Below are 26,538 nucleotides of genomic sequence, written 5' to 3'. Positions count from 1 at the left end.
GACTGCAACTTCGTAAGATTTTCTGAGCCAGAACCACCTACCTAGGCTGCTCCTAAGTTCCTGACCAACAGAAACTCTGAGATAGTAAATGTTCATTGTTTAAAGCTGCTAGGTTTTGGGGTAATTTGTTTATATAGGTATAGGTAATTATTACAGGAGCTAACATCCACAGTTAATATTCTTTTTGCAGTTACTCTTGAGATGTCCACACATTAGCTTCTTTCTGCTATTTCACTCCCAAGAAATTCCTCTAGTTCTCACTTAAATGCAGAGTAAAAATAACTAATGTGCAATAAATCAATGAAGGATCAAACAAGACACCAATCCTACCCACATTTCCCAACCCCCAAAGAAAAGTTAGAATTCTTCACAAAATTCTATTTTAAATATAGAGTAAGACAGTGTTTCTAATTTCAGGCTGAAGGACATTCCCTCAGATAAGAATACACAGCAAGTTCCAAAGAGAAAATCAACACTAACACAATGCACCAACACTCACTAAGTCATTCAGTAAACGTTTACTTAAACTTGTAAGTTCAAGATGCCTAAAATAACCCAAACACAAAGACAAGAGGGACCATATAAAATGTCCAAACACCGAAATTCTGTTGTCACTTGGGAGGAAAAAGGAATGAAGAAAAAAAAAAAAGAAATGGAAAAAACGACAGAACTGTTTAATAGCACTTGTTTTTTTTTTCATGTTAAGCTTGATTTCATTCTTTCTAGACAGTGTGAAACATTCTTTGGGTTCAAGAAGTATCTTTCTGTTAATTATAGAGCTCCTATCAGTATTAACTAGTTTTCTACCATATGAAAAGAGTGATTAACTACTTTTGCATCCCTATTAATCATCTTTCTTGCATGTTCGATTTTCCTCTTAACCGCCTTCTTTACTTTTCATCTTCAAATCTGAGTCTCCTCTCTCTTATAAACCCTGCTTTTAGTTAAATGCAACTGTCCCTCCTGAATTACCCTCCTATTCTTTTTAACTGTCACACTTCATTACCCACTTTTTACACTTTCTTGCCAGAATCTTTCCCTCAGTAAACCCCTGCCTCGGGGCCTTCTCTGTTATATCTGTACTCATAATATCAAAGAGCTCCTAATCTCATTCCTAAATTTTCACTTTAAACTTGATATAGAATTTATCACTCCTTCTGAATCCTCTCTTGAACTCTGGGTTTTGGAAGTTACTCCTTCACTGCCAGTTCTCATCCATATCCAAATCAATCAAGAGTCCCTTTACCTTTTTCTTTGTCATCTTTTGGTTACAACCATTTCTATTGGGTCCTTTGTACCTAATACTTGGAACTTTAGTTTAATACCCTCCTTAACATGGACCCGTGTCCAATCTTTCCTCATATCACACTCTCGAGATTAGTCATCAAGTGCCAATGGCAGAGATCCCCACTGGTGTGCTGTAATGAGCTGAGTGATTTAATAGCCTTCCTGAAGCCAACTACCAGATTATTCCTCCCCATGGCTTGAGGGTAGCCATCAAAACTTTATTTCCCCAGGATTACAACTGTAGCATCTGTTGAAAAAAGTGAGCCAAAAAAGGGCTGAAACTCCTGGTTTAATATCTAAACTCCAATAGATTAGCATTCAAAGACCTCTTGGGAGAAAAGGTGATTTACCTTTCTGGCCCTTTTTCTCACTATTGCCCTTTATTTTGGCTCGTCTTTTAACTTAGAATATCACTCTTCCTAACCAGATCCCTACCACTCAAGATCCAACTAAAACAATGCCATTTCTATAAAAGAGTTTTTTGTCCATTTCAACCTAAAGTGACCTTTCATCCTGAACTTTACTAGTAATCATCTACCATTAGCCTGGCAGCTAATTATGTCATCTTTCAACTCTGACCTTGAATCATTTTTATTTTTAAAGTATTTTTAATTTTGTGCAGGTATTTTTACTATATACATGAATCATTTTTCAAAGCAGAAAATAGGGACCATGACTGTTAACACACCATGCCCACAGTAAACACTGATGCATGACAGGTTTGTAAGCAACATTAATTACATGTGCTTTCCCTCTGTGGGAGCAGACTCACACTGGGAAGAGGCTTTTCTGAAGGTAGCCTGGACAAGGATAAAAAAGGAGCATTAGAAAAGTCCCAGCTCTTAACCCAAGATCATATTCTATCACTGGAGATTCATTCACTTAATAAGCTCTTCTGACATATAAATCAATGCACCCGCTCACTCAATACCACTGTGCCTTGGGATCAAGCAACTGAAAATAGCACTAGAGAAAGAATGAAGAGTGTGTGAGGAAAAACAGGAGTACTTTCTCCAATAAATAGTGTGTCTTCCCCTCTATTACATTCCTTACTCAATTAGGATTCTTTTACTGTCCAGATCACTGGTCTCCAAAAACGGAACCTGCAAGCTTCACAATGTGAATTATATTAATATGTTATTATTTGTATTATCATTTTAAGTGAAATAATACATAGGTATTGGCAAAATGGATAAAGAATGTTTTAATAACAAGGGGGACACAATCAAAAAACATTTGGGGCTACTGGCATGCACTGTCTACATTGCTGAAAAGACTTTAAATTAAGATAGATAAGCTGATCCAAAATTTACATGAAAATGCAAAGTGCCAAGAACAGTGAAGGCAACTGCAGAAAAACAAAGCTAGAGGACCTGTGCGCTACCAGCTATCAAGCCTTATTATGGACCCATTAGTTATTAAGGTAGAGTAGACAGACAAATGGACTAACGGAAGAATCCAGAAACAGACCCACATATATATATACAGCCACCTGTTAGACAAAAGTAATGCAGCAGTGCAATAAAGCAATAAGGATGGTCTTTTCAGTAAATTAAGTTGAGTGAAATGGACATGGATCTCTATATGTAAAAAAATGACAACCCATAACACAGACAAAAAACCCAGTTTCTTGCAGATTTGAATGTGAAAGGTAAATCAAAAAAAACCTGTGGAGAAAAACAGTGGATTATCTTCATGGCCTTGGTATAGGCAAAGATTTCTTCAACAGGATAGCAAAAATGCTAACTATTTAACAGAAGGCACCACTGAGAATGAAAAAGTAAGCTACAGAGTAGAAGATATCTGCAATACATAAAGAACTACAAATCACTATGAAAAATACAGACAACCTAATAGAAAAATAAGCAAGGGTCTGAATAAGCATTTCATAAAGGAGGTTATCCAAATGGCCAATGAGCTTTAGGAAAGGTATTTGATATCACCATTCATAAGGGAAATGTAATTTAAAGCTACAATGAGATACCACCACATAGAAAGGCTAAAAGGAACAAACAATATCACATTCTGACAAGGACATGGAGCAACTAGAACCTCTTATACACTGTTAATGGGAATGAAAACTGGTGCAGCTGCTTAAAAAAACCTGTTTTGGCATGTCTATTAAAGATGACCATAAATGCATATCCTGTGACACAGCAATTTGACTACAAGATATATATACCTCACAAAATACATATGAATTTTCATTAACAGGCGTGTTATTCATAGGAGCACTGTATGCAATAACGAAAACTAGAAACCACCCAAATATGTGCCTATAGTAATTCATGTGGGGAGGACATTGGGGAGGAACAGCAAATGGAAGTGGATACTAAGGAGCTTCTGTAGCAGAGTTCTGACAGGGTTTTGTGACTTTATCAGGCAGTATGTACACTTAGATTTGTGTCCTTTCCCATATGCATGTTAATATCTCTAGAAGGACAGCCAAGGCAACAAGAGAAAAGGTTTAACATTTTTAATATACCTATTACTTCTCCTTGTCTCTCTAATCTACTTGGCCTGTTACCTACTAAAGTAAAGCCAATGGTCAACTTTACAGAAAATCAAGTTAGCTGCTTCTTATGATTCACAAATTCAAATGGTTATTAATTTCATTAGAAAAAAATTTTTAACTCCCTAATAACTTACTAGGGTAATGGTTATCATTTACAAATTTTCTTCCTATCCTCTCAAGCTTTAAAGATAGAGCAGAGCCCACATATAAATGTCAGTCCTTTTTTACTCTTTCAAGACTTTTCTTGTCCTTCCTGAGTTTCTAACTCACCATATGAAAGATAGCAAATACCTCTCAAGTCATATTTTTAGGACATTTACTGAAAACAGGAAGCACATTGTAAGTTTGTTTTTTTGTGAAAAGATAAAAAAATTTTCTCTCTGATTTCATAGTAGTAGCAACCTATTTAAAGGGGTCTTCCAGAGGATTTGTAAATTGCATTAGCAATGCCAGAAGTATTTTTATAGGTCTCAATAATAAACAAGTCATATCAGTGAAAGGCACAAAGCACATACATGATAAAATTATCCTACACGAAGCAACAAACAGAAGGAACCCAAGACCTTGTATTTAAAACCAACTGACAAATCCAAACAACAGCATGACAGTAATTATTACATTTAGTCTCTGCATTGTTGTCCAAATTTGAAGAGTTATCTTTCAAAAAAGACTCATTTTGTCAATCATGCTTTTGTAAAAGACTGTAAACTGGCAGATCAGAGTAGACTATGAAATCTGGAAATGTGTTTTTGATGTGTGTGTGTGTGTGTATATATATATATATATATATATATATATATATATATATATATATATATACACACTAAAATATCATGCATCTTAAGTTTTGACTTTTAATTTATATTCTTAATGAATGAGTTTTCGAAATCTGTTCTAAAGGATTAATTTTCTTCTCTACTCCTCTCTGCAAAACAATGTTATATTCTCTAGAGAAATGTTTCCTGAATAAGGAAAACTCAGTTCGGAGAAACCAGTCTGAGAAACAGCACAATAGTGGTAACAGGCATATTCTAACAAAGCCATTCTGGGGGGACAGTTCCCATAATGAACTACTTTGCTCAAGTTTTAATTGGTCAGTTCTTTAAAAATTACTTATCTTTATTTATACTGTCTTTGAATACCAGGGATATAACAGGTATATACCAAAAATACACTAAGACAGAGACGGACCCCAAACACTTAACTACATGTCAGGGTAACTGCGATTAAATGTACATTCTGCCTTCTGAGTGACTTCTGGTCGTCTCTTTCATACTCAGAAACCGAGACTCTTCCTTAAGTCCCAAAATGTCAGTTTCTTTCCTTTCTTACAATTAAAAAGAATGATCCAGAATCTTTTCTTTTCAAGATCCAGAATCTTCTACATGGTGATTCTCTTTACCTAGTCCTCTGGGAAGTCTAGTATTGTGCAGTCACTGAATGATGTATTTTTCAAACTTGAGTAGTAAGGTCATGAAATCATTTTTTAGTAAGTTCCAACTAACATTAAGAGCAATGAGTAAAAGGAAAAAATCAAGGAGCACTGTATATGAGGGTAAGGAGTGTTTCACGAATATTTTGTCTCAAAACTTTACATATGTGTATGTAATATCTGGTGTATCTATATAACTACCATGTTGTATAAAATATTCTTGTGTGTCATGGCCACAGTTCAAAAGCCAGAGATATAATGGGTTTTATTATATTTTATTAATTGTTACTAATGGAGCTTCAGCAAAATAATTCTTCATTTAGAACCTATTCTAATCCTTAAGGCTAGATACCATGTAAAAATCATTCTGCTTAATTGAAAGCAAATATTTCTTAGAATACACAGATCGACAAACTGGCAAGATACACTACCTGGCTGGTATTTCAATGTATGTATCTTGGACATAAGGATGAATGAGACCAATATCCTGAATCATAATGCCCACATTTGAATCTCTCAGGAAATTAATCAGTACAAGGATCTCACTGAACAGGTGCTCTGAACACACACTACTGTATTTTCAGAAAGTAGAATATAAATAAGTGGTGCATATCTTTCAGTGTTAAGATACAAGTGTCTACATGATAGGGCATAATAAACCCCTGGAAGAATGGTGCTTTCTGTACCCAAAATAAAACTAGTAAAAAATTGTAAATGTAGTAATATACAATACCAAATGTAAGGAAACTGGTATGCAGGAGGTTAAGCAACTCTTCCTCAGACATTACCAGTATTGACTAATAGGAAGTCACCTTGCCACCATTGACTATATTATTCCAAATAGGTTGGAACCCAATCCTAGTCTCCTTTTGCATTAACAATCATATCTTGAGTCCAAAAAAGTACATGGAGCAATGCTTAAGAAACCAAATGGGAAAATAGAAGAGAAGGAAATTGTATGGGTCTTCAGTGTATAGGGGTAAATATCAGATCCACACAAAGAACATCCTACATTCAATAGCAGTTAATTATTAAACTAATATGACTCATTAAATTTTCTGAAGCATACAAAGAAAATGTTCTACCTTCTAAATTTTTATTCTAGTTGAAGAACTATAACATATAAACATACAAATCTCTTCTCAAAACCCTTCAGTGTTACCCATTTCATTCAGAATGAAATCCAAATCCTTAGCAATAACTTATGAGGCCCCACATGATCTGCACCTGCATCCAAAACCTTATTTCCTATCACTGTTCCCCTTACTTGCTACACAATGACCAGCAATTACACGAAAAAGTGCTCAACATCATTACCTTCCATGGAAATGAAATTTAAAATCACAAATTCAGAAAAACTGACTGACAATACCAGAGGTAGGAAAGGATGATGAACAACTGTAAAATCTCACATTGCAGGTGAGAGTGTAGCTTTATAAAACCATTTTGGAAAAATATTTGGCGGTGGGTACTAAATCTAAACATACACGTATGTAATGATATAGCAATTCTACTCCTGGATATAAACCCCCCAAATCAGTGGTAACATTCATCAAAGACATGTACAAGAATGTGTATAGCACTTTTATTCACTATAGCTCCAAACTGGAAGCAACCTAAATACCCAATAACAGTAGAAAAGAGTAATAAATTGTGGTTTATTCAGACAATGAAACACTTCACAGCATTAAAAAAGAATGCTATAGTGCGACATGAATGAATCTGATAGACATAATAACTGAGGGAATCTCACAGACATAATAATTGACACAAAACAGTAAATACTGAATAAAATTCCATCTACATAAAGTTCAAAAACCAGCCAAAATAATCTGGGATGATAGCAGTAGAATAGTGACTACCTTTATTTGTTGGTTTGTCATGAACTAGAGGTATTAAGTGAGAAGTATGAGGGAGACTTCTGGGTGCTAGAAATGTTCTATACCTTAACCTAGGCAGTTGTTACACAAGTGTATACACGTATATAAATTAGAAGTACTATACATTTAGGACCTGTGTACTTCATAGTGAAGTTATATACAAAATATGTATTACACATACACACACACACATATAAAATGTCTATAAAGTTATATATTATATATAATAAGTTATAACAATACGCTGCTTCTACTACTCTGGGAACTTTCTGGATCTGTCAGGCCATCATTTACTTTATTACTTTTATTGATTCAAAGAAAAGGGAAGGGAGTACTACACAGATAATTGATGCTGAAATAACTGCTTACCTTTAACAAAGGGCAGTTGCAAAGGTTGGGAAAGGAGAGTGGAAAATTAACCCCAAGAAGGAAATCCTTGTTTCTCAGATATTTCTGCTGGATTCCCCCTTCTGGCTCTCCCCAGGAGCGCAGCTGATGGAGCCTGTAGGAGGCTTTCAGAGACAGGAAAAGAGCTAACCATCTGAAACAAACCACAGCAGACATGCTTATTCAGTGCTCCATGGAGGTTTGAGGGTAGTTCATAGCAGCAGGGAACCTTGTCTCTCATTAACATGTCTCTTTTGTAAATCTCGAGCATTTTAGCATAGTTCTTTCCTACTTTCAGATAAAGTCATTTCATACTTTTGTTCTATAAATTCTATCTTTGGCATGACTTGGTTTGCTACTATGAAAACGAAAATCCTCCGTAAAGCTCCTCTCAGTATTAAGGAACAGTCAACTCTAATCACAAAAACTCTCATAAAAACATCCTCATGTTATGGAGACAGCATCTCCTAACGAGGTCACTACTTATTACATAAATACAAAGCAATAATTTAAGAAAAAGCCACTATTCCAAAGAACTAGAACACAGAACTAAGTTTCCCATAATAGTTAAGGCAGGCTATGCTGCAATCACTACTAATCAAAGGAATCAGCCATCATTTGCCTTATAGAAGCAAATAAAAACATAGTAGTCTACCTTGAAATTAAGAAGACGAAGACCTTCTGGTAGCATTTGGAAGAAGAGCCTAAATAGTTTTTATTTAAGGTATACCAAGAAGCATCATGCAATTATTAAATGATCAGAAGAAAATTATGATTTTCTTATAAAACTTTTATTCTTAACAAGACAAAAAGAATGAGAGACTTTCTAAGATGATATAATATTAAATATTTAATCTCACAGTATTCAACCTTTGTCCCTATTTATTTCCAACTGTTCTCTCATCAAACAATGAACCAACTTCTTACCTGGCCAAAAGTCCCTGAAGCATGAGGTTTGCCATTTCGGCTGGAGATACATCAATAAAGCGAAGGAAAGAGAAACAGCTTTCTTCATTAACACCTGGAATATCAAAGGACAAAGTTTAACTTAAGAGAAAACCAAGAGATAATATTCAGCTAAAACCTGCTGAACTGCTGAATTTTGACTTAAGAGACAAAGGCTTTTCTAAAAGTTCTGATACAGCCACTTTGATAGAAGACAGACTGTCATATTTTTGTACTACAATCACAAGTAGAAGGGGCAGACCTATGAGATATGCTATCTATGGGTCAGAGTGGAGTTGGCTCATCAGTTCCCATTGGGGTTTTTGGATCCTTGGCTAACCACCTTTCCCTTTTTATCATGCCAGGAGAAGAAAAGGAAAGCAAAGAACAGAAGTGAAAGATTCTGAACCTTTGCGCTAATACTTTGGACAATGCTCAAAGTTGAGCAGCTTCTTTTCCCTAGACTAAGGAAGAGGGACCTAAATCACATTAATAAGAGTCCTGCATTGTGTGTCTCACACCTCTATTCAAAAATTTAAGGAAAAAAAAAAGATAAAAGATATTCTTAAAAGGCAGCTACAAACTAGAGATAGACGGTCAATCAAAATGAAAAACAATTAATCCAAAAAAATTCTTATTGCTATCTCCTATAGCCATAAAGCATAGCATCTATAGATGAGGGCTACTAATTTACTTAAATCTTATGAAGACTTTATAAAGGCCTAGCATTCAGGCACAGCATCTACTAGTTCCAAATCAACAAAACAAAGAGCATCCTGGTAAATCCTTGGCATACTTTCTTTCTCAAAGATCAAAACGCCTACCTTTTCTGTGAAAGAGAGACTGTTGGATATAGTCTGGTGCAAATGGAGAAAGAAGAACCCTTAACCACCTGTAAAGTAAGTAAATAAAATAAATCCAAACCCAAATATAACTATTGGGAAGTTAACTAAACTGGAGGCTCCAAACTAAAAGAATCTTTTAGGTTTGAAGCTGTTTCTACTTTTGAGAAATTTGCTGCCATACTTCCAGGCAAAAATCATAACATACATGTCAGAAAGTACTAAGTACTTAATAAAGGTATTAGATAATATTACAAGTTCAAAGTAGTCTCGTTTTTATCTCAGAGAATCACAATTCTAGCAAAATTCTGCAAATTATCACGTATCATATTAAGAAAAAAAAAAGCACTACAACTCTGGTCTCTTTCCCCTTGTCCATTTATTTAAATATTAGCCTGGAGTTCTCACAAAGGATTCTTTAAATTAAACACAAAAAATATCTCTATTTCAGTTTCATTAGGCTAAATGTTGTTAAAAATTATTTTGATGATACTGTTCACACTGTTTCTCTACAGAAGGAGCTTTGTAAATCTAAGGTTCTCAAATGCAGGTGTGCCTAAGAATCCTTTGGAAGTTTGTTAAAAAATCTAGAAGCCAGGACCACTCTCACTCAGAGGTACAAAATAGGCCTCACAACTATTTTCTAAATGAAAGTAGTTTCCAGCATATTATCATTAACAATCACTTCACTTTACCAAATCTGTAACTCCTGATTCTGGAAAGAAGGTAAATCTGATTAGTCTGAAATGCAATCAGTTTTTCCACAAGTGCTATTCCAAGTGTGAAACAAGGCACCACAAAGCAATGTCAGTACAGAGCAGAGACATTTGCTGATCTCTCTCGGTGCAAGTACATATTTGCACCCAGGTGCACATTTCTCATTCAGAAAGGCAAAGGGAAGTAGCTAGGGCCTTTGAGGTCATTCAGGTAAACCCTTGACAGGGAACAGATCCTATCACAAGATCCCTCAACAAATAGTTGTCCACCCACTGCTTAAACACCTCATTGTTGTGAAACTCAAACACTCTCTATTAGATTTATCTGCTAAGCCACAAAACCTCAAAGTACAAAAACACTCTTAGAGCAAATAGATATTAATATTTGCTCACCTGTCTCGTGAATGGTTGAAGACCCTGATCTGTCCATGACGGTAGATAAACTTTGAAATCTGGTATGGCTTTAGGGAAATATGAAATGGTGACCAAGTTTCTTGGCGTTCAAACAGCTCTGGGTGATTACACACCTAAGTGGAAAGGAAATGATATGACAATATTGTCATGTGCAGACATCACTCTATGAAATGATGGGAGATCCCAAACCCTGCATGTTTACCTTTGTGAATATATACTTTCCTTCTTTCACCATATATATATATATATGTATTTTTTTTTTTTAACCAGACCGTGTTTATTTGGCATCAAGGCTAGAAAGAGGCTTTTTCTTTAAGTGAGTTAATAAAGACAACTCCAAGGCAACTGACCTAAGCGCTTACCTTTCTAAATTGCATGACCAGATTCATCAGGCTGCTGGTGGTCGTCTGTGCTTGCTGGGTAGAGCCCATAGAAGACTGTAATAAATCCTCAATGGAAATTTTGTTCTTTAGTGCCTGATATAGCAGCTTCTGTCGGCTGGTCAGTTGGCAATACATTAGAATCTCAATCTAAAAAACCAAAAAGGATATTTGTATTTTGAAAAATAGTCTGTAAGAAAACTCACTATCAGCATAAAGTTGGAAACTCATGCAAGGTAGATTGTGATTGGAAAAAACAATACATACAGCTCTAGAAACTCAGTATCTCTATATAGCTATACTGTGGCTAGTTATCCAGAAAAATGTTCTTTCCTTGACCCTCTTCCCTTGTCTCTCTACTTGCTATTCCTCGGCAATTTTCTTCCATTTCCAATAGCACCAACTACTCTCCACTGCAATGATTTGCAAAAATATATTTCCAGACATTCCAGCCTGACATTTCCTACTACTTACTATAATAGTACTACTCAGAGAGCCTGCAGCAATTGCATTTGTTACAGGTCAGAAAAACAAAAAAAATTCTGTCCTCCAAAATTTACATAATTGATTAATAGCATTACCATTCACTCAGTTACCCCAATAGCAGCTCTGATTTTTTTCTCTCTCATATCCTATGTTGTATCGTTTCCTAAGTCCCTCAACTCAACCTGGAAATTTACCTCTCAACAATCTTTCTGACCATTCTCATTGCCTTATTGCAGAATCTCATATTTAATCTAGAATGCTATCACTGTGGGGCCTCCCTGCCTCTAGTCTCTCCTGGTTCTAAGAAGCTTTCCATATAAATCTTATAAGATCCTCAACTGCTAAAAACCTTCATTGTAAGTTACTGCTTACAGTAAAATATTAAAAATTAACTTGTAGACAGAGGCCTCCCATAATCTAACCCACTGTATTGTCCCAGTCTCTTCATCACCACATCCTCCTATATACCTTAGCAACAATAATCTGAATAATGTTTGCCAAACATGCTGCATATGAGTGTTGCTCTACCTTTGTTCACATTGCGCTTGTTGCCTAGCATCCCCTTCCTATCGTATTTTCCTAGTAAATGCCAACTCATTATTCTAGATCTAGCTCAGATGTCATCTCTGCTTTGATACCTTCTCTAACTTTCTGTAAAAGAACTACTCCCTGACTATGTTCCCATTATACTTCACATAGATAATCATGGTATATCTTATGATACAGTTATTAGCTATTTATGTATTCATCTCCCTTGGAAATCTGAACAGAACCTGGAAGCTGCATCTTTATTTATCAGCTGCTGCAGATAGTAAGAGTTCAACAATACATATATATTTTTAATAATAGAGTAGAAACATTACTAATGTTTAAGAAATTAATACTATGCACAGTGGTTAAGAACCATACATCTTCTGATCACATCTAACACTAAATAACAGACATTATGATACTGCTATGGTTTTTAAGGCCTTTCTGATACAAAAGATCCATTTTTCAATAAAGTATTCTCCTTCTTTCAAGTACATCTGTGTGACAGTGCTATTTGGTTTAAATCAGCCAGTTTCACGAAATAGTCATTCATATTTAAAAAAAAGGATTAAAACAAAGATACATTTCTACTCTTCTCTTTGAAGGTGTACAATCCCACCACAATCTTATAAGAGAGATTATTTCAAAATGAACCAGCTTTCTGACAGTGATAAAGGAGAACCACTGGATATTATGAAGAATCTGGAAAGATGCCTTTTACACAAAGAGAAGAACTGTGAGAAACAGGTGCAATCTATGGAAGATGGGAAAATATTACAAAGGACTGGGAACTGGAAAAAAGAGGAGAATATGGGAAGGATTCACAAGAGATAATAGAAAATTACAGAAGTCTAGTAGGGATCCAAAAAAAGACATTTATAAGCCAGAATTATTGGCTTTGTATGAGAAAAAGTATTACAACTCAAACCACATTAAACTTCTGAAGCTAACTCTCAGTTACCGTAAGTAACAGGAGACAGAGGAATATGTTAGACAACACTACAACGATGCAATAAGCAAAATTTAGTGTGAGGAAAACTTAATACGACAAACAATTCAGTCTCTTCAACAAGGAATTTCAAGGGAAAAAAGAAGGGAGGGATTAAAAGATACTAAAGAGACATATCACCCAAATACTGTATGTGAACCTTGCTTGGATTCTGATTTCGAAAACTGAATACTTGAAGTGAGAAAGAAAAACACACACACACAGAAACAACTAGGGATATCTGAGCACTGACTGGATAGGTGATACTACAACGGAGTAAGCGCCGTTTTTTAGTAGGGGCGATAATGATATATGATTATGTATTTTTAAAGAACACCGAATCTTTGAGAGGTACATATGAAAATATTCCAAAATGAAATAAAAGACATCAAGGATCTGTTTCAGAATAATCCAGAGGGGTGGGGCATGGCCATCAGCTGACCACAAAAGCTGTATAGTGGTTACGAGAAGGTTCATTATACTGTTCTTTCTGCTTTTGTAAAATGTTTCAAGATCGCCATACTAAAAAGCATAAAACAAAAGGAACAAAAACCTATTACCTGCCTTGATTAATTGACTCATTTTAAGTCTTCCTTGACTCTGAAGTTTAAAGGTGTTCTCTCAATCAAACTAATTACCCTTCAACTAAAATTTACCAAGAAATTTTTTTTCATGCTGGAACCCTAAGTTGGTGCCTCTTAAGGCCCAAACTCATGAGGTTTTCTTTCCTTACCTTGTCAGACAATTCATTTTCCACATCTTTCTTGATTCTCCTCAGCATAAATGGCTTCAAGATCATGTGTAAGCGAGAGAGTTGATCTGAAATGCCAAGAGCCCCCCAACAAATAATACATCGTATCAATTTAACACAAAAGAAACATCATGATCATCTCTCACTAAACTGTTACAACACCTTTTCACTTGATGATTCTCTGAAAATGACTTAATCTTTTCCCAAGAAGGAAACCAAAAGATCTGAACTTCCCGTATCATCTTCCTATATTCAACTGGACAAATGTGTTTTGCTCTCATTTATTCAGACCAACAATAACTACTTCATTTTTATTAGAATTTACCTTTAGAGTGTTTTAGGAACATTTTATTAATAACAGGGTTCTTATACAGGTCTAATGCAAGCTATGTGGGACTCCCAGTGTTCCCCTCAAATCGTTTCTTCAAAGTATGTCAGCAAATTACCAACATATAGTATAAAAAGTTACTTAAGGAATTTTCTAAGAGTTAGTAGATATCACTTCATGTCTATGTAATAAATACCTCAAAATTCTCTTAAAAGACATTATTCAACAAGGTAAAAAAAACGATGTTAAAAATGTTTACAGTGGAAACAAATCCTAACATAGATAGAAAATAATAAAAATTACCCTTCTAATATTTTGTTTTTATCAAAAGAAAAAAGTCTTACCCCCTTCCACATAGAATCATATGAATTTTTCAGCATCTATATGGAAAATGAGGGTTTCATAAGCCAAAATGTGATACTTTATGAACTTTGACTATTCTGCCTTGATTAAACAGTCAACACTACATAGTAGCAGTATCACCTGAATTAGACCACTTTTGACTCTCTTAAATATACACAAAGCACATAATTATTTTATAAGATAAAAAATTTTTCTCCCCGTTCCTTCTATGTATATTTGAAGAAAAATTCTTCACATTGAAGAAAATAAACAATTATGTGGTTGCCTACATTGACAAAAAGAAGGAAAGTTCACAGAAGTACTCACTCTCATCAATGGCGGATTTGTTTTCGGCGTGGCTCTCAATGTCCTTGGAAAACCATTCATTAAATTCCTCATGTGAATCAAACAGTGTTGGCATAATGAAATGCAGCAGAGCCCAGAGCTAGAAACAAAGGAAAAGTGAAATAGCTATAGGGCAACAAAATGACAGTCTGTGAAGATATAAAGAGGGTTTGGAGAGAGAGTGAAAGTTGTAGAGTTGTGCGTGTATATGTGTCTAAGCGCATGTGCATGTGTGAGTGAGAGAGTGTAAGCACATCATCTCATCAATCAACTCTAATTCCGTAAGGTGCTTTAGCAAAATGTAATTTTTTCAATTAATTTCACGCTGAAAGGCTGAAAGTGCAAGGCCCACTCAGATTTTGTACTGGGAAAGTTTGAAAGATCTTACATAAAGATCCATTCCAAAACTGAACATAGTCTGAGGTAGCATAACTTGCTAATAACTCTAGATAAGGGGTCAGTAAATTATCACCCGTGGTGCCAAGTCTGGTCTGCCATTTATTTTCATAAATCAAGTTTTACTGGAACATAGCCACACCTATTCATTCATGTTATCATTTATGGGTGTTTTCCCATTAAAATGGCAAGGCTGAGTAGCTGAGGAGTGACTCTATGGCCTATGACGTCTAAATATTTATTATCTGGCTCTTTACAGAAAGTTTTCTGACCCCTTTTCTAGATGATCAAATTATCTTTCTTTCTAAAGAAAGAATTTTAGCTCCTCTTAGTGTTAAAGAACATTACCTTCCCATATAAAGTATCTCTGCATTAGATGAGAAGCATTCTTAATGTGACCATTATTTATTACATAAATATCAATGAATATAGTAATTTATTTGTCTTGTGCCAGAGAATAAGAAATTAGGAATGATGTAAAACAAACAAACAACAAAGAACACCAAAACCAAAAGCCTACTTAGGGCAAGCCATGGTCAAATTCCTCCTTTGATATGGAGATTATAATTTGTAGAGAGCCGTAACACCCCAGGTGGGCATGGGAAAAGAACTCTATTCTGCGCTGGAACCACTGTTTAACGCACACATAAAACTGAGGCCTCTACTAGTGCCTACCTCTGCCATGGTGTTCTGAATAGGGGTACCAGTTAGCAACAGCCGATTCCGACACTGGAACTGCAAGAGTATCTTCCAACGAACACTGTCCAATAAGATGAATTACAAATTCCAAGTTAGCAGTAAATCTTTCTTTACCCTACTGAGACCCCATATTTCTGAAAATGCTTTTCAAAAAAATAACAAACATTCAGAATCAAGTACTCTACGAAGTACAAAACTGAAAATATTACTCAACAAAGCTGAGGATAGGAAATTCAAAGGAACTGATTCCTCTATACTGAAAACATGGTATTAGGGTATTAAAAAAAAAAAAAGTTCTCAAATAGGCATAGTAGGATCCTTTCTGGCTTGACAAGGGCCTCTACCATCTTTGGTCAATTTTGTTGATACAAACTATTTAATTATAAGATACTTATCTATAGTAGAAAGTTTAAAATCATTACTCTATGTGCTCCAGTGTGAGTCTGGAGGAAAGCAATGGAGAAAGGGGAAGGGTAGACGAAAATGCAAAGTGAGTCTATTGCTCCTGGACACAAGCATGCCGTACTTAAAAGAATGCAATATGAAGTAATGCTCTTCAGAGGATGGAAAATTCCATAGGAAATATCATCCTGCCAGTTAACTTGGACCTCTAAGAAAAATCCTACAGGCTCACCAAGAGTTAATAAAAATGCTTCAAACCTAAGGTGATTTTAAAGGAAATTTTAAAAACCACTGAGTAACACTTTATAGCCAAGGACTCATTTACTATTCACTTTAGGACCTTAAAGGTATTAGAACACTTTAAACATATAACTTCCTATAAAAGGATTCTTGGGGGTCTAGTAACCAACCAGGGACTAGGATAACCTGCATAAAACAGAGGAACCTACAATCCACAAAATATAACATTCTACCTCCTACTAAGACCTCCTGTCTAAAATAATCCCTCAAGCAAAGGGCAGACACCTTCTACAGAAATTTTCCTTAACAAAGACATCTGTTAAAATGTCATAATTATTGAGTAGGGATATAGAAGTTGAGAAAAACCCTTGTACTCTAAACATTAATATTTGTATTCCATGGAAGAGAGAATTGTTGCCTTCTGGTCAGATACACGTCTTATGCAGTGACCATATCATGCCATGTTTTGAAATCTCTCTGATCTTTATTCACATGTGTATGTATATCATACACCCATATCTATGTATCTATATATTCTTAGTCCCACAGACTTTGTTTCTACTACCCATATTACCTGGAACTACTCTTGAGAGCCTGAGCCTCGTCCAGTACCATATACTGCCACTTGACTCGCTGGAAATACTTCACATCCTGCACCACCAGTTGGTAACTAGTGATAACCACATGGAAGGGGGCATCCTGAGTGTAGAGAGTCTTCTGTAAATATAAGAAGCAAGGGTGAAAAAAGATATCATTATGATCCAGCAAATCACACTCCTGATATGATATAGCAATCCCATTCCTGGGCATATATCTGGAGGAGGTTCTAATTCAAAAAGATACATATACCCCAATGTTCACAGCAGCATTATTTACAATAGCCAAGGCATGGAAACAACCTAAATGTCCATTGACAGAAGACTGGATAAAGAAGTTGTGGTGTGTTTATATGATGGAATACTACTCAGCCATAAAAAAGAATAAAATAATGCCATTTGCAGCCAACACAGATGGACCTGGAGGTCAACATTCTAAGTGAAGTAAGCCAGAAAAAGAGAGAAAAACACCATATGATATCATTTATATGTGGAATCTTAAAAATTACACAAATGAACTCATTTACAAAACAGAAACAGACTTAGACACAGAAAACAAACTTATGGTTACCAGGGGGACAGAGGGTAAGGGGGCAGGAAGGTCTAAATTGGGAGTTTGAGATTACAGATACTAATTACTATATATAAAACAGATATACAATAAGTTTCTACTGTATAGCACAGGGAATTATATTCAATATCTCATCATAGTGATCTCTAATGAAAAAGATGAAAAGGAATAAATGTATGTATATGTATGATTGAAACATTACGCTGTACAATAGAGACTGACGTTCTAAACTGACTATACCTCAAATAAAAACAAATATAAATTAAAATTAAATTAAATAAACAAATTAAATTTTAAAAACAAAACAAAAAGATACTAAAAATTCATAAGATAATGAGGGGAAAACTATTTTCTAAGGCCAAGAAGTTTAAGACAGCCCTAAAGAGATGCTACTCCCATGTAGATGTGGTGTATTAAAGCATAACTTTTTAAAGTAGTCACCTAAAGCACAAACCATGTTAAAAACCTGTCTTCAGCTTATTAATTATTAAGTTCTTACTTAATCCTGGACTTCAAGTCCAGCTGATTGTCAATAACAGGAAAAGCATTATAAAAGAAAAAACTGTCCTTGCCTAGTGTCTAGAAATATATAAGGAAATTTTATATAAGAAAAATTACTCAAATCCACTGGAGAAATAATGACTGCATACGTGTGTGAATATCACATGCACATAGTAAGCGGAAATTACCTGACTCCAGAACCTCCTAATGACTTTTCTATCGTGAGGATTTCCCCAATATGGCAGCACCTAGAAAAAAGAACCAAAATACTGATTATTTCCTACTGATAACTTAAAATTATCATCACAAGTATGTTACTCAGTATGATTTCTAAAAAACCTAAAAGAATGAATATAGTTCCTCTTCTGTCATTGCAGCACTAGGTGCTGGACTAGTACTCCTCCTGTTGACCAAACTAAAACACAAATATAAAATACTTGTTTGAAGGCATCAGAGACCTAAGGCCGTAGACAATTATAGAGCCAAGATCTACAAAGGAGAGCAAAGCCTGGCATTTCATATACACTCCCCCTGAAGGTGCTGATCCTTCCCAAAAGTTCCAGTTGGAAGGCTATGAAACAAAGAATTTTTTAAAGAGACACAGGGAGCTGGCAGTCAAGATGGAGGAGTAGAAGGAACCAGAGCTCACCTCCTCTCACGCACACATGAAAATCACAACTAACTGCAGAACAACCACTGATTAAAAAAGACAGGAATCTACCAGAAAAGACCTTCTATAACTAAAGACATAAAGAAGGAACCACAACAAGATGGGTAGGAAGGGTAGACTCGTGATATAATTAGATCTTATACCCCACTTTGGGTAGGCAAGTTGGTCAATAACTATACTTAGAGGGTCTCTCACAGGAGTGAGAGTTCTGAGCCCCACATCAGGCTCCTTAGCCTGGGGGTCCAGCACCAGGAAGAGAAGCCTCCAAAGTGGTTGGCTTTGAAGGCCACTAGGGCTTAACTGCAGGCTCTCCACAGGATTAGGGGAAATAGACTTCACGCTTAAAGGAAACACAAAATCACACACACACTGTGACCAAAGGCAAAAGCAGTAATTTCATAGGCACCTGGGCCAGACCTACCTGCTGGTCTTGAAGGGTCTCCTGGAGAGGCAGGGGTGGCTGAGGCTCACCCCCGGGACACAGACATGGTGGTGGACATGTTGGGGAGTATTCATATGCATGAATTCTCCTGAAGGCTGAAATCTTGCTTGGGTCACCAGCTGCAAGACCTGGTCCCATCCAACACCCTTTAGGATTCCAGTGCTGGGACGTCTAGGACCAAACAACTAACTACTTGGGTGGGAATACATCCCCACCTCTCAGCGGACAGGCTGCCTAAAGACTTCCTGAGCCCACAGCCACCTCTAGACTTGCCCCTAGACATGGTCCTGCCCACCAGAGGGCCAAGACCCAGCTCTACCCACCAGTGGGCATGCACCAGCCCCTCCAATGAAGAAGGCTGCTCAAGCCTCCAGATCAGCCTCATCCACCAGGGGGCAGACACCAGAAGCAAGAAAACGTCTATCTTGCAACCTTGTGGAACAAGTCTGCAAACCAGGCCGGATCCTACCCTGGGAACTGCTGCCCCATGGTTCTCCCAACAAACAAAAGTTCAGGACCAGATGGCTTCACAGGTGAATTCTACCAAACATTTAGAGAAGAGTTAACACCTATCCTTCTGAAGCTATTCCAAAAAACTGTAGAGGAAGGAACACTAACAAACTCATTCTATGAGGCCACCATCACCCTGATACCAAAATCAGACGAGATCACAAAAAAAGAAAATTACAGGCCCATATGACTGATGAACATAGATACAAGTGGGATTTATCCCAAGGATGCAAGGATTTTTCCATATCTGCAAAATCAGTGTGATACACATTAACAAACTGAAGAATAAAAACCATATGATCATCTAAATAGATACAGAAAAGCTTTGAATTTTGGTAAAATTCAACCATTTATAATAAAAAAATCTTCAGAAAGTGGTCACAGAGAGAACATAACTCAACACAATAAAGGCCATCTATAACAAACCCAGAGCTAACAACATACTCAATGGTGAAAAGCTATAAAGCATTTCCTCTAAGATCAGAAACAAGACAAGGATGCCCTCTCTTGCCACTTTTATTCAGCATAATTTTGGAAGTCCTGGCCACAGTAATCAGAGAAGAAAATATAATAAGGAATTCAAATTGTAAAGGAAGAAGTAAAACTGTCCCTGTTTGCAGATGACACGATACTATACATAGAAAATCCTAAAGATGTTACCAGAAAACTACTAGAGCTCACAAAAGAATCTGGTAAAGTTACAGGATACAAAATTAATATACAGAAATCAGTTGCATTTCTACACACTAACAATGAAATAGCAGAAAAAGAAATTAAGGAAATAATCCCATTTACCATCACATCAAAAAGAAAAATACCTAGGAATAAACCTACCTAAGGAGGCAAAGGACCTGTACTCTGAAAACTATAAGACACTGATGAAAGAAATTGAAGACAACACAAACAGACGAAAAGATATACCATGTTCTTGGACTGGAAAAATCAATACTGTTAAAATGGCCATACTACTCAAGACAATATACAGATTCAATGCAATCCCTATCAAATTACCAATGACATTTTTCACAGAGCTAGAACAAAAAATGTTAAAATTTGCATGGAAACACAAAAGACCCCGAACAGCAAAACAATCTTGAGAAATAAGAACAGAGCTGGAGGAATCTGGCTCCCTGACTTCAGGGAATATACAATGGAAAGAAGACAGTTTCTTCAGTAAGTGGTGCTGGGAAAACTGGACAGCTACGTGTAAAAGAATGAAATGAGAACACTCTTTTACACTATATACAAAAATAAACTCAAAATGGATTAAGGACCTAAAGTAAGACTGAATACTATAAACCTCCGAGAGGAAAACATTGGCAGAACATTCTGACATAAATGCAGCAGTATTTTTTTTGGCTCCATCTCCTAGAGTAATGGAAACAAAAGCAAAAAAAAATAAACAAAGGGGACCTACTTAAACTTAAAAGCTTTTCACAGCAAAGGAAACCTAAACAAAACAAAAAGACAACCTACAGAATGGGAGAAAACATCTGCAAATGACATGACCAACAAGGGACTAATTTTCAAAATATACAAACAGCTCATACAGCTTAGTATCAAAAAAACAAACAAATCAATAAAAAAAAATGGGCAGAAGACCCAAATAGACATTTCTCCAAAGAAGAAATACAGATGGCCAACAGGCACATGAAAAGATGCTCAATACTGCTATTTATTAGAGAAATGCAAATCAAAACTACAATGAGGTATCACCTCACACCAGTCAGAATGGCCATCATTAAAATGTTTACAAATAATAAATACTGGAGAGGGTGTGGAGAAAAGGGACTCTTACATTGTTGGTGGGAATGTAAATTGATGCAGCCACCATGGAGAACAGTATGGAGGTTCCTTAAAAAACTAAAAATAGAGTTACCATATCCTCCAACAATCCCACTCCTGGGCATACATCTGGAGAAAACTCCATCCAAAAAGACACATACATCCCAATGTTCACAGCAGCACTACTGACAACAGCCAAGACATGGAAGCAACTTAAATGTCCATCGACAGATGAATGGATAAAGATCTTGCATATATACAATAGAATATTACTAAGCCATAAAAAGGAATGAAATAATGCCATCTGTAGCAACATGGTTGGATCTGGAGACTCTCATGTTAAGTGAAGTAAGTCAGAGAAAGACAAATATCATATGTATTACTTATAGGAGAACCCTTAAAAAAATGATACAAACAAACTTATTTACAAACCAGGAAGAGACTCACAGACATAGAAAACAAAATATGGTTACCAAAGGGGAAAGGGGGGAAGAGGGATAAATTAGGAGCTTGGTATTAACAGATACACATTACTATACATAAAGCAGATAAACAACAAGGACCTACTGTATAGGACAGGGAACTATATTCAGTATCTTGTAATAACCAAAATGAAAAATAATTTTTAAAAGTATATATAACTGAATCACTTTGCTATCCACTCAAAACTAACACAACATTATAAATCAACTATACTTCCAAAAAAGAGACACAGGGCTCTCAAAACAAAAACGTAGTTCAAGGAGGATGGATTCTGATAACCACCACTTTCTAGACCTTAAGCTGGGAATCAAAAGATACATACACACTGGTAGTAAATGTAAACCATATATACACTTGCTTTAACAGGTACTGAATCTCAGCTTCAAATCATCTACATTCCTGACTAGGTTAAGAGAATTTTGGATTATTAGTGTCCCAGAAAAAAAAAATTACCAGGGCAAAATAACTGAAATAAAACCCAAACACATAATAATCCTCTCTCAGGAAGAAGGAAACAGTATTCAGAGCAATTATCTCTAGAATTATCTCTAGAATTTTTCCTATATAATGTCTGGCCAGACATATGGAAACACTAGATCATGACTAAAAACCAACATGAAAAATAGATAAAAGAAACCCACAGAACATGGGGGTTCTGAAACCAATGAAAACACCAGAAACAGACTTTTTAAAAATGCTAATTTGTTCATAAAATTAAAAGATTGAGAATTTTAATGGTACACTAGAAAGTATAAAATAATCAAGGGGAATTTTTAGGACTATAAAAAATACAATAATTAAAATTAAGAATTCAATGATGAGTTCAGCAGCAGACAGATTCAGCTGAAGAGAAAATTAGTGAACCAGATGAGAGGCTAGAAGGAAATATCCAGATAAAGCATGGAGAAACAAAAGAGTGTAAAATTCAGCACTTTTTCTGTGATGTTTCTAGGTATGACTTTCTTTTTATCATTATAGGGCTCAAAGTGCTTTGAATCCATAGCTTGATGTCTTTTTTTCTTTGGAAAACCTCAGCTAGATGGAAGCACAAATATGCAGGAAGGAACGAAGATAAATGAGCACAGTGAATATGCAAGTAATATGAGTAAGTCTAAATAAATTAAAAATGTATAAATAATAAAAAATGTCTTGTGGGGTTAAAATATATACAAAAACAATAGCATGTAAGTCTAGTGAAGTGGATGTAGTTAAAGTCTTTGTGCTGTTGGGAAAGTATTAGCAGTATTAATTTCTACTATTTTTGAAAAGGTTAAGAGTGCATGTTGTATTCTCCTGGGTATCTAGTGAATAACAGAATGAGTATATAATTAATAAGAGGGGAAGGAAGAAAAATCTAATCAATCCAAAAGGACCCAAAAGGAGAAAAACGGAAAGTTGATCATGTTAAAGAAGTATAAAGAAAAGAGCAACAGATTTAAACACAATATATCAATAATTACATTAAAAGTAAGCATAAATATTCCAAATAAAAGGCAAGAAATACACCTTAAATATAAGGATAGAGAATGGTTAAAAGGAAAAGGAAAAGAAAGATACAATGCAAAAACTAACCAAAAGAAAGCTAATTTATCAATGTAATATAAAGGTAAATAGATTTTTAAAGGTAAAAAGTCTTAGAGAGGAATTTCATAATAAAAGGTTTAATTAACCAGGAAGATAAAATTATGAATTTGTACACATCTCACAGACTCAAAAGCAAAAACAGACAGAAGAAACCAGAAATGGATAAATCCACAATTGTAAATATTAACACACCTCTTTCAGTCAGTAATAGGACGGCAGACAAAAAAATCAGTAAAGATACAGAAAAGCCAGCGAGTTAACAAATTTGATCTAATCAACACATATGCAACACTGTACTCAACAACTGCAGAATACCTATTGTTTTCAAACACAAAGAGGACACTTACAAAAACTGATCATATGCTGGGCCAGAAAAGCAATGCTCAACAAATTTCAAAGGACTAAAATCATACCAAGCATATTTTCTTATCACATTGGACTTAAGCTATGAATAATACCTTAGATCCCTAGAAAATCATCCTTTGTTTAGAAACTAAGAACTACACTTTTAAATAACCATGAAATCAAATAAGAACTTGTAGTAGAAAATACAGTGTATTTTGAATTTTAAGATAATGAAATATGACACACTGAACCTTTGGATGGCTATAGTCATGCTTAGAAAGCAATTAATACCCTTAAATACACATTTGAAAAAGCTGAAAATCAACAATCTAAGCTCCATCTCAAGATGTTAGAAAAAGAAAAAAGTTAACAAAAAAGGAGATAAGAGTAATAAACGATAAAGCAGAAATAAATGAAGTAGAAAACATACAGAATAGCCAATTTCAGGAATGAAAAGTGTTACATTAACTACAGAAAAAATGTAAACCTTATTTCATGGGAAAAAGGAGGAGGTCGGAGGCACTGATCATACTAGAACCATAAAATAAGTGTTACTCAGATACGTGCCAAATAAAATAAACTTTCAGTGGTTATCATCATAGATAAGTATCTTTTGAAAGCAATCAAACTATAAACCTGAGCAGTTATTTCTAATTATGTTCTGTATAGAAGTAAAGACATTTGACAATCTAAAGCAGTAATGTAATAGAAACAGTGAATCAATGGAGTAGAGGTCATCAAACTTTTCCTTTAAATGGCCAGATATTAAGTAGTTTTAGCTTTCCAGGCCATATAGTTTGCCACAACTACTCGACTCTGCTGCTGTAGTGAGATAAATAGCACATAATCAAAGGTACGACTGTATTTCAATATGTATGTATTTAAACTTCATGTATCATTTGCTATGAAATATTGTTCTTTTTTAATCAACAATTTTAAAATGTAAAAACTATTCTTAGCTCACAAGCGATACAAAAGAACAGGTGGTGGATTCCTAAATAAGTTAAATATAGAATGAGTTAGCAATTCCTAGTTATATACCCAAAAGAACTGAAAACATGATAGGTCTTTAAACAAAAACCCGCACATGAATGTTCATAGCAGTACTATTAACAATAGCCAAAAGGTAGCAGCAACTGAAACATCCATCAACAGATGAATGGATAAACAAAACAAAGGATACCCAGATAATGATATATTATTCAGTCATAAAAAGGAATGAACTGCTGATACAGAGGACAATACGATGGGCCTTGAGAAAATTTCTAAGTGAAAAGAAGCAGCCAGACACAAAAGGCCACATATTGTAGGATTCCAGTTATAATACTCAGAATAAGCAAATCCACAGACATAAAGCATATTTGTGGTAGCCAGGGGCTAGAATAAAAGGGGAAAGGGGAGTGACAGCTTAACGGGGAGGGGATTTCTGTTTGAGATGATGATAAAATTCTGCAACCAGACAGCAGTAATCATTGCACCACATTGTAAAGGCACTTAATGCTACCAAACTGTACACTTTAAACTGGTATATTTTATATTACATGTATTTCATCACAATAAAAAAAAAAAACGGGACAAACAAGTGGCAACTGCAATTGGCCCATAGGCCATATTTTACTGACCCCTAAACTAGAGCTTCAAGAGGAAGCTCGATATGCAAGTGACAGCTCAGTTGCAGAGGTATCAACGATATAAGCAGCACTACATTGCCATCTATCGGCCAGTGAAGGAAATATTGAAAACTTCAGTGGTTTGGAGGAAAATTTTAAGACTTTTCAATTTCCTATTTGTTCACTATGTACTAAACAACAACAATGAAGAGCAGAAAAAAGATGAGGAGCTCTATATTCCATATGGAAACAACTCTAGAGAAAATATTCAACAAATTGCCTTAAAATGATCTCACCTTCTTAGAAAGTTAAGAATGAGTCAGCCAAGCTAAAAGCCATACAACTTACTGTGCCTTGTAAACAGTTTCTCTTAGTCTACAATCCAGTTACAAAGGTGGGGCCACAGACACAAAGATGCCCCAAAGTAGAATATCCCAGACATGTCCTATTTCTTAGACAGTGTAACCCAGAAAAATACCTGCCTCCCTTCTCTACCATATTCCACGTCCTTTTAGACTGCATGGAATCTATGATTATTTATGGAGATCAGAGAGATCATGTCAATATCAGTTCATACATAACCTCTATAAAACCCTCCTCACCATGCAACTTCATTATTATATCTCTTCAGGGACAGAACACATACTTAATTCATTTCTCCCTTTTTACTTGCAAATAATATAATAAATTCTACTCATTCTTTCTTCCATCCCGACAACTTTCCATAATTAAACCCCCATTTAAATCTTGTCCATGAATGATGTAACATACTTCCCTGCTGATCACTTCTTATCTCAACCTCAATTCTACTCCTCTGAATTATTTAATATTATGTATTTTAGACATTATAATCTGGACCAAGACTGAAGATCTGTCTTTGGAATATCAGGAATATGGATCATTTATTAATATACTTGGGGAGGACTGTGAACAACAATGCCATAAATTACAGTATGACTTGCCAAACTGATATGATTTGCCAAACTCTACATTATACTAGCAAGGTAGGTACTTCCTATTATGGCAGTACAACCAGGAGCTTCAATTCATGTGGCCAAATGCAGCAAATCACTCAAACTGGACTTTGGCTTTCTCACTTACAAAACATAAGGATGTGATACACTCTCTAATCGCT

At 35.5% G+C, this 26,538-nt stretch overlaps 1 protein-coding gene across 2 annotated transcripts in view; it reads right to left on the bottom strand.

Moving 5' to 3' along the window:
- Nucleotides 1-26,538, bottom strand: part of INO80 (INO80 complex ATPase subunit) — a 112,846-nt gene that overhangs the window by 46,175 nt on the left and 40,133 nt on the right. For both annotated transcript variants that reach the window (XM_031453288.2, XM_064485723.1), the window contains exons 15-24: nt 18,163-18,222; nt 16,881-17,023; nt 15,641-15,725; nt 14,552-14,669; nt 13,537-13,622; nt 10,781-10,948; nt 10,398-10,531; nt 9,271-9,338; nt 8,429-8,522; nt 7,484-7,655 (exon numbers count right to left, since the gene is read on the bottom strand). In XM_031453288.2, coding sequence (XP_031309148.1) covers nt 7,484-7,655; nt 8,429-8,522; nt 9,271-9,338; nt 10,398-10,531; nt 10,781-10,948; nt 13,537-13,622; nt 14,552-14,669; nt 15,641-15,725; nt 16,881-17,023; nt 18,163-18,222 — 1,128 coding nt within the window. The remainder of the gene's footprint in view (nt 1-7,483; nt 7,656-8,428; nt 8,523-9,270; nt 9,339-10,397; nt 10,532-10,780; nt 10,949-13,536; nt 13,623-14,551; nt 14,670-15,640; nt 15,726-16,880; nt 17,024-18,162; nt 18,223-26,538) is intronic.

The sequence above is a fragment of the Camelus dromedarius genome, chromosome 5, assembly GCF_036321535.1.
Source record: "Camelus dromedarius isolate mCamDro1 chromosome 5, mCamDro1.pat, whole genome shotgun sequence".
Classification (NCBI taxonomy): domain Eukaryota; kingdom Metazoa; phylum Chordata; class Mammalia; order Artiodactyla; family Camelidae; genus Camelus; species Camelus dromedarius.
This window is presented reverse-complemented; position numbering and strand designations above follow the sequence as displayed.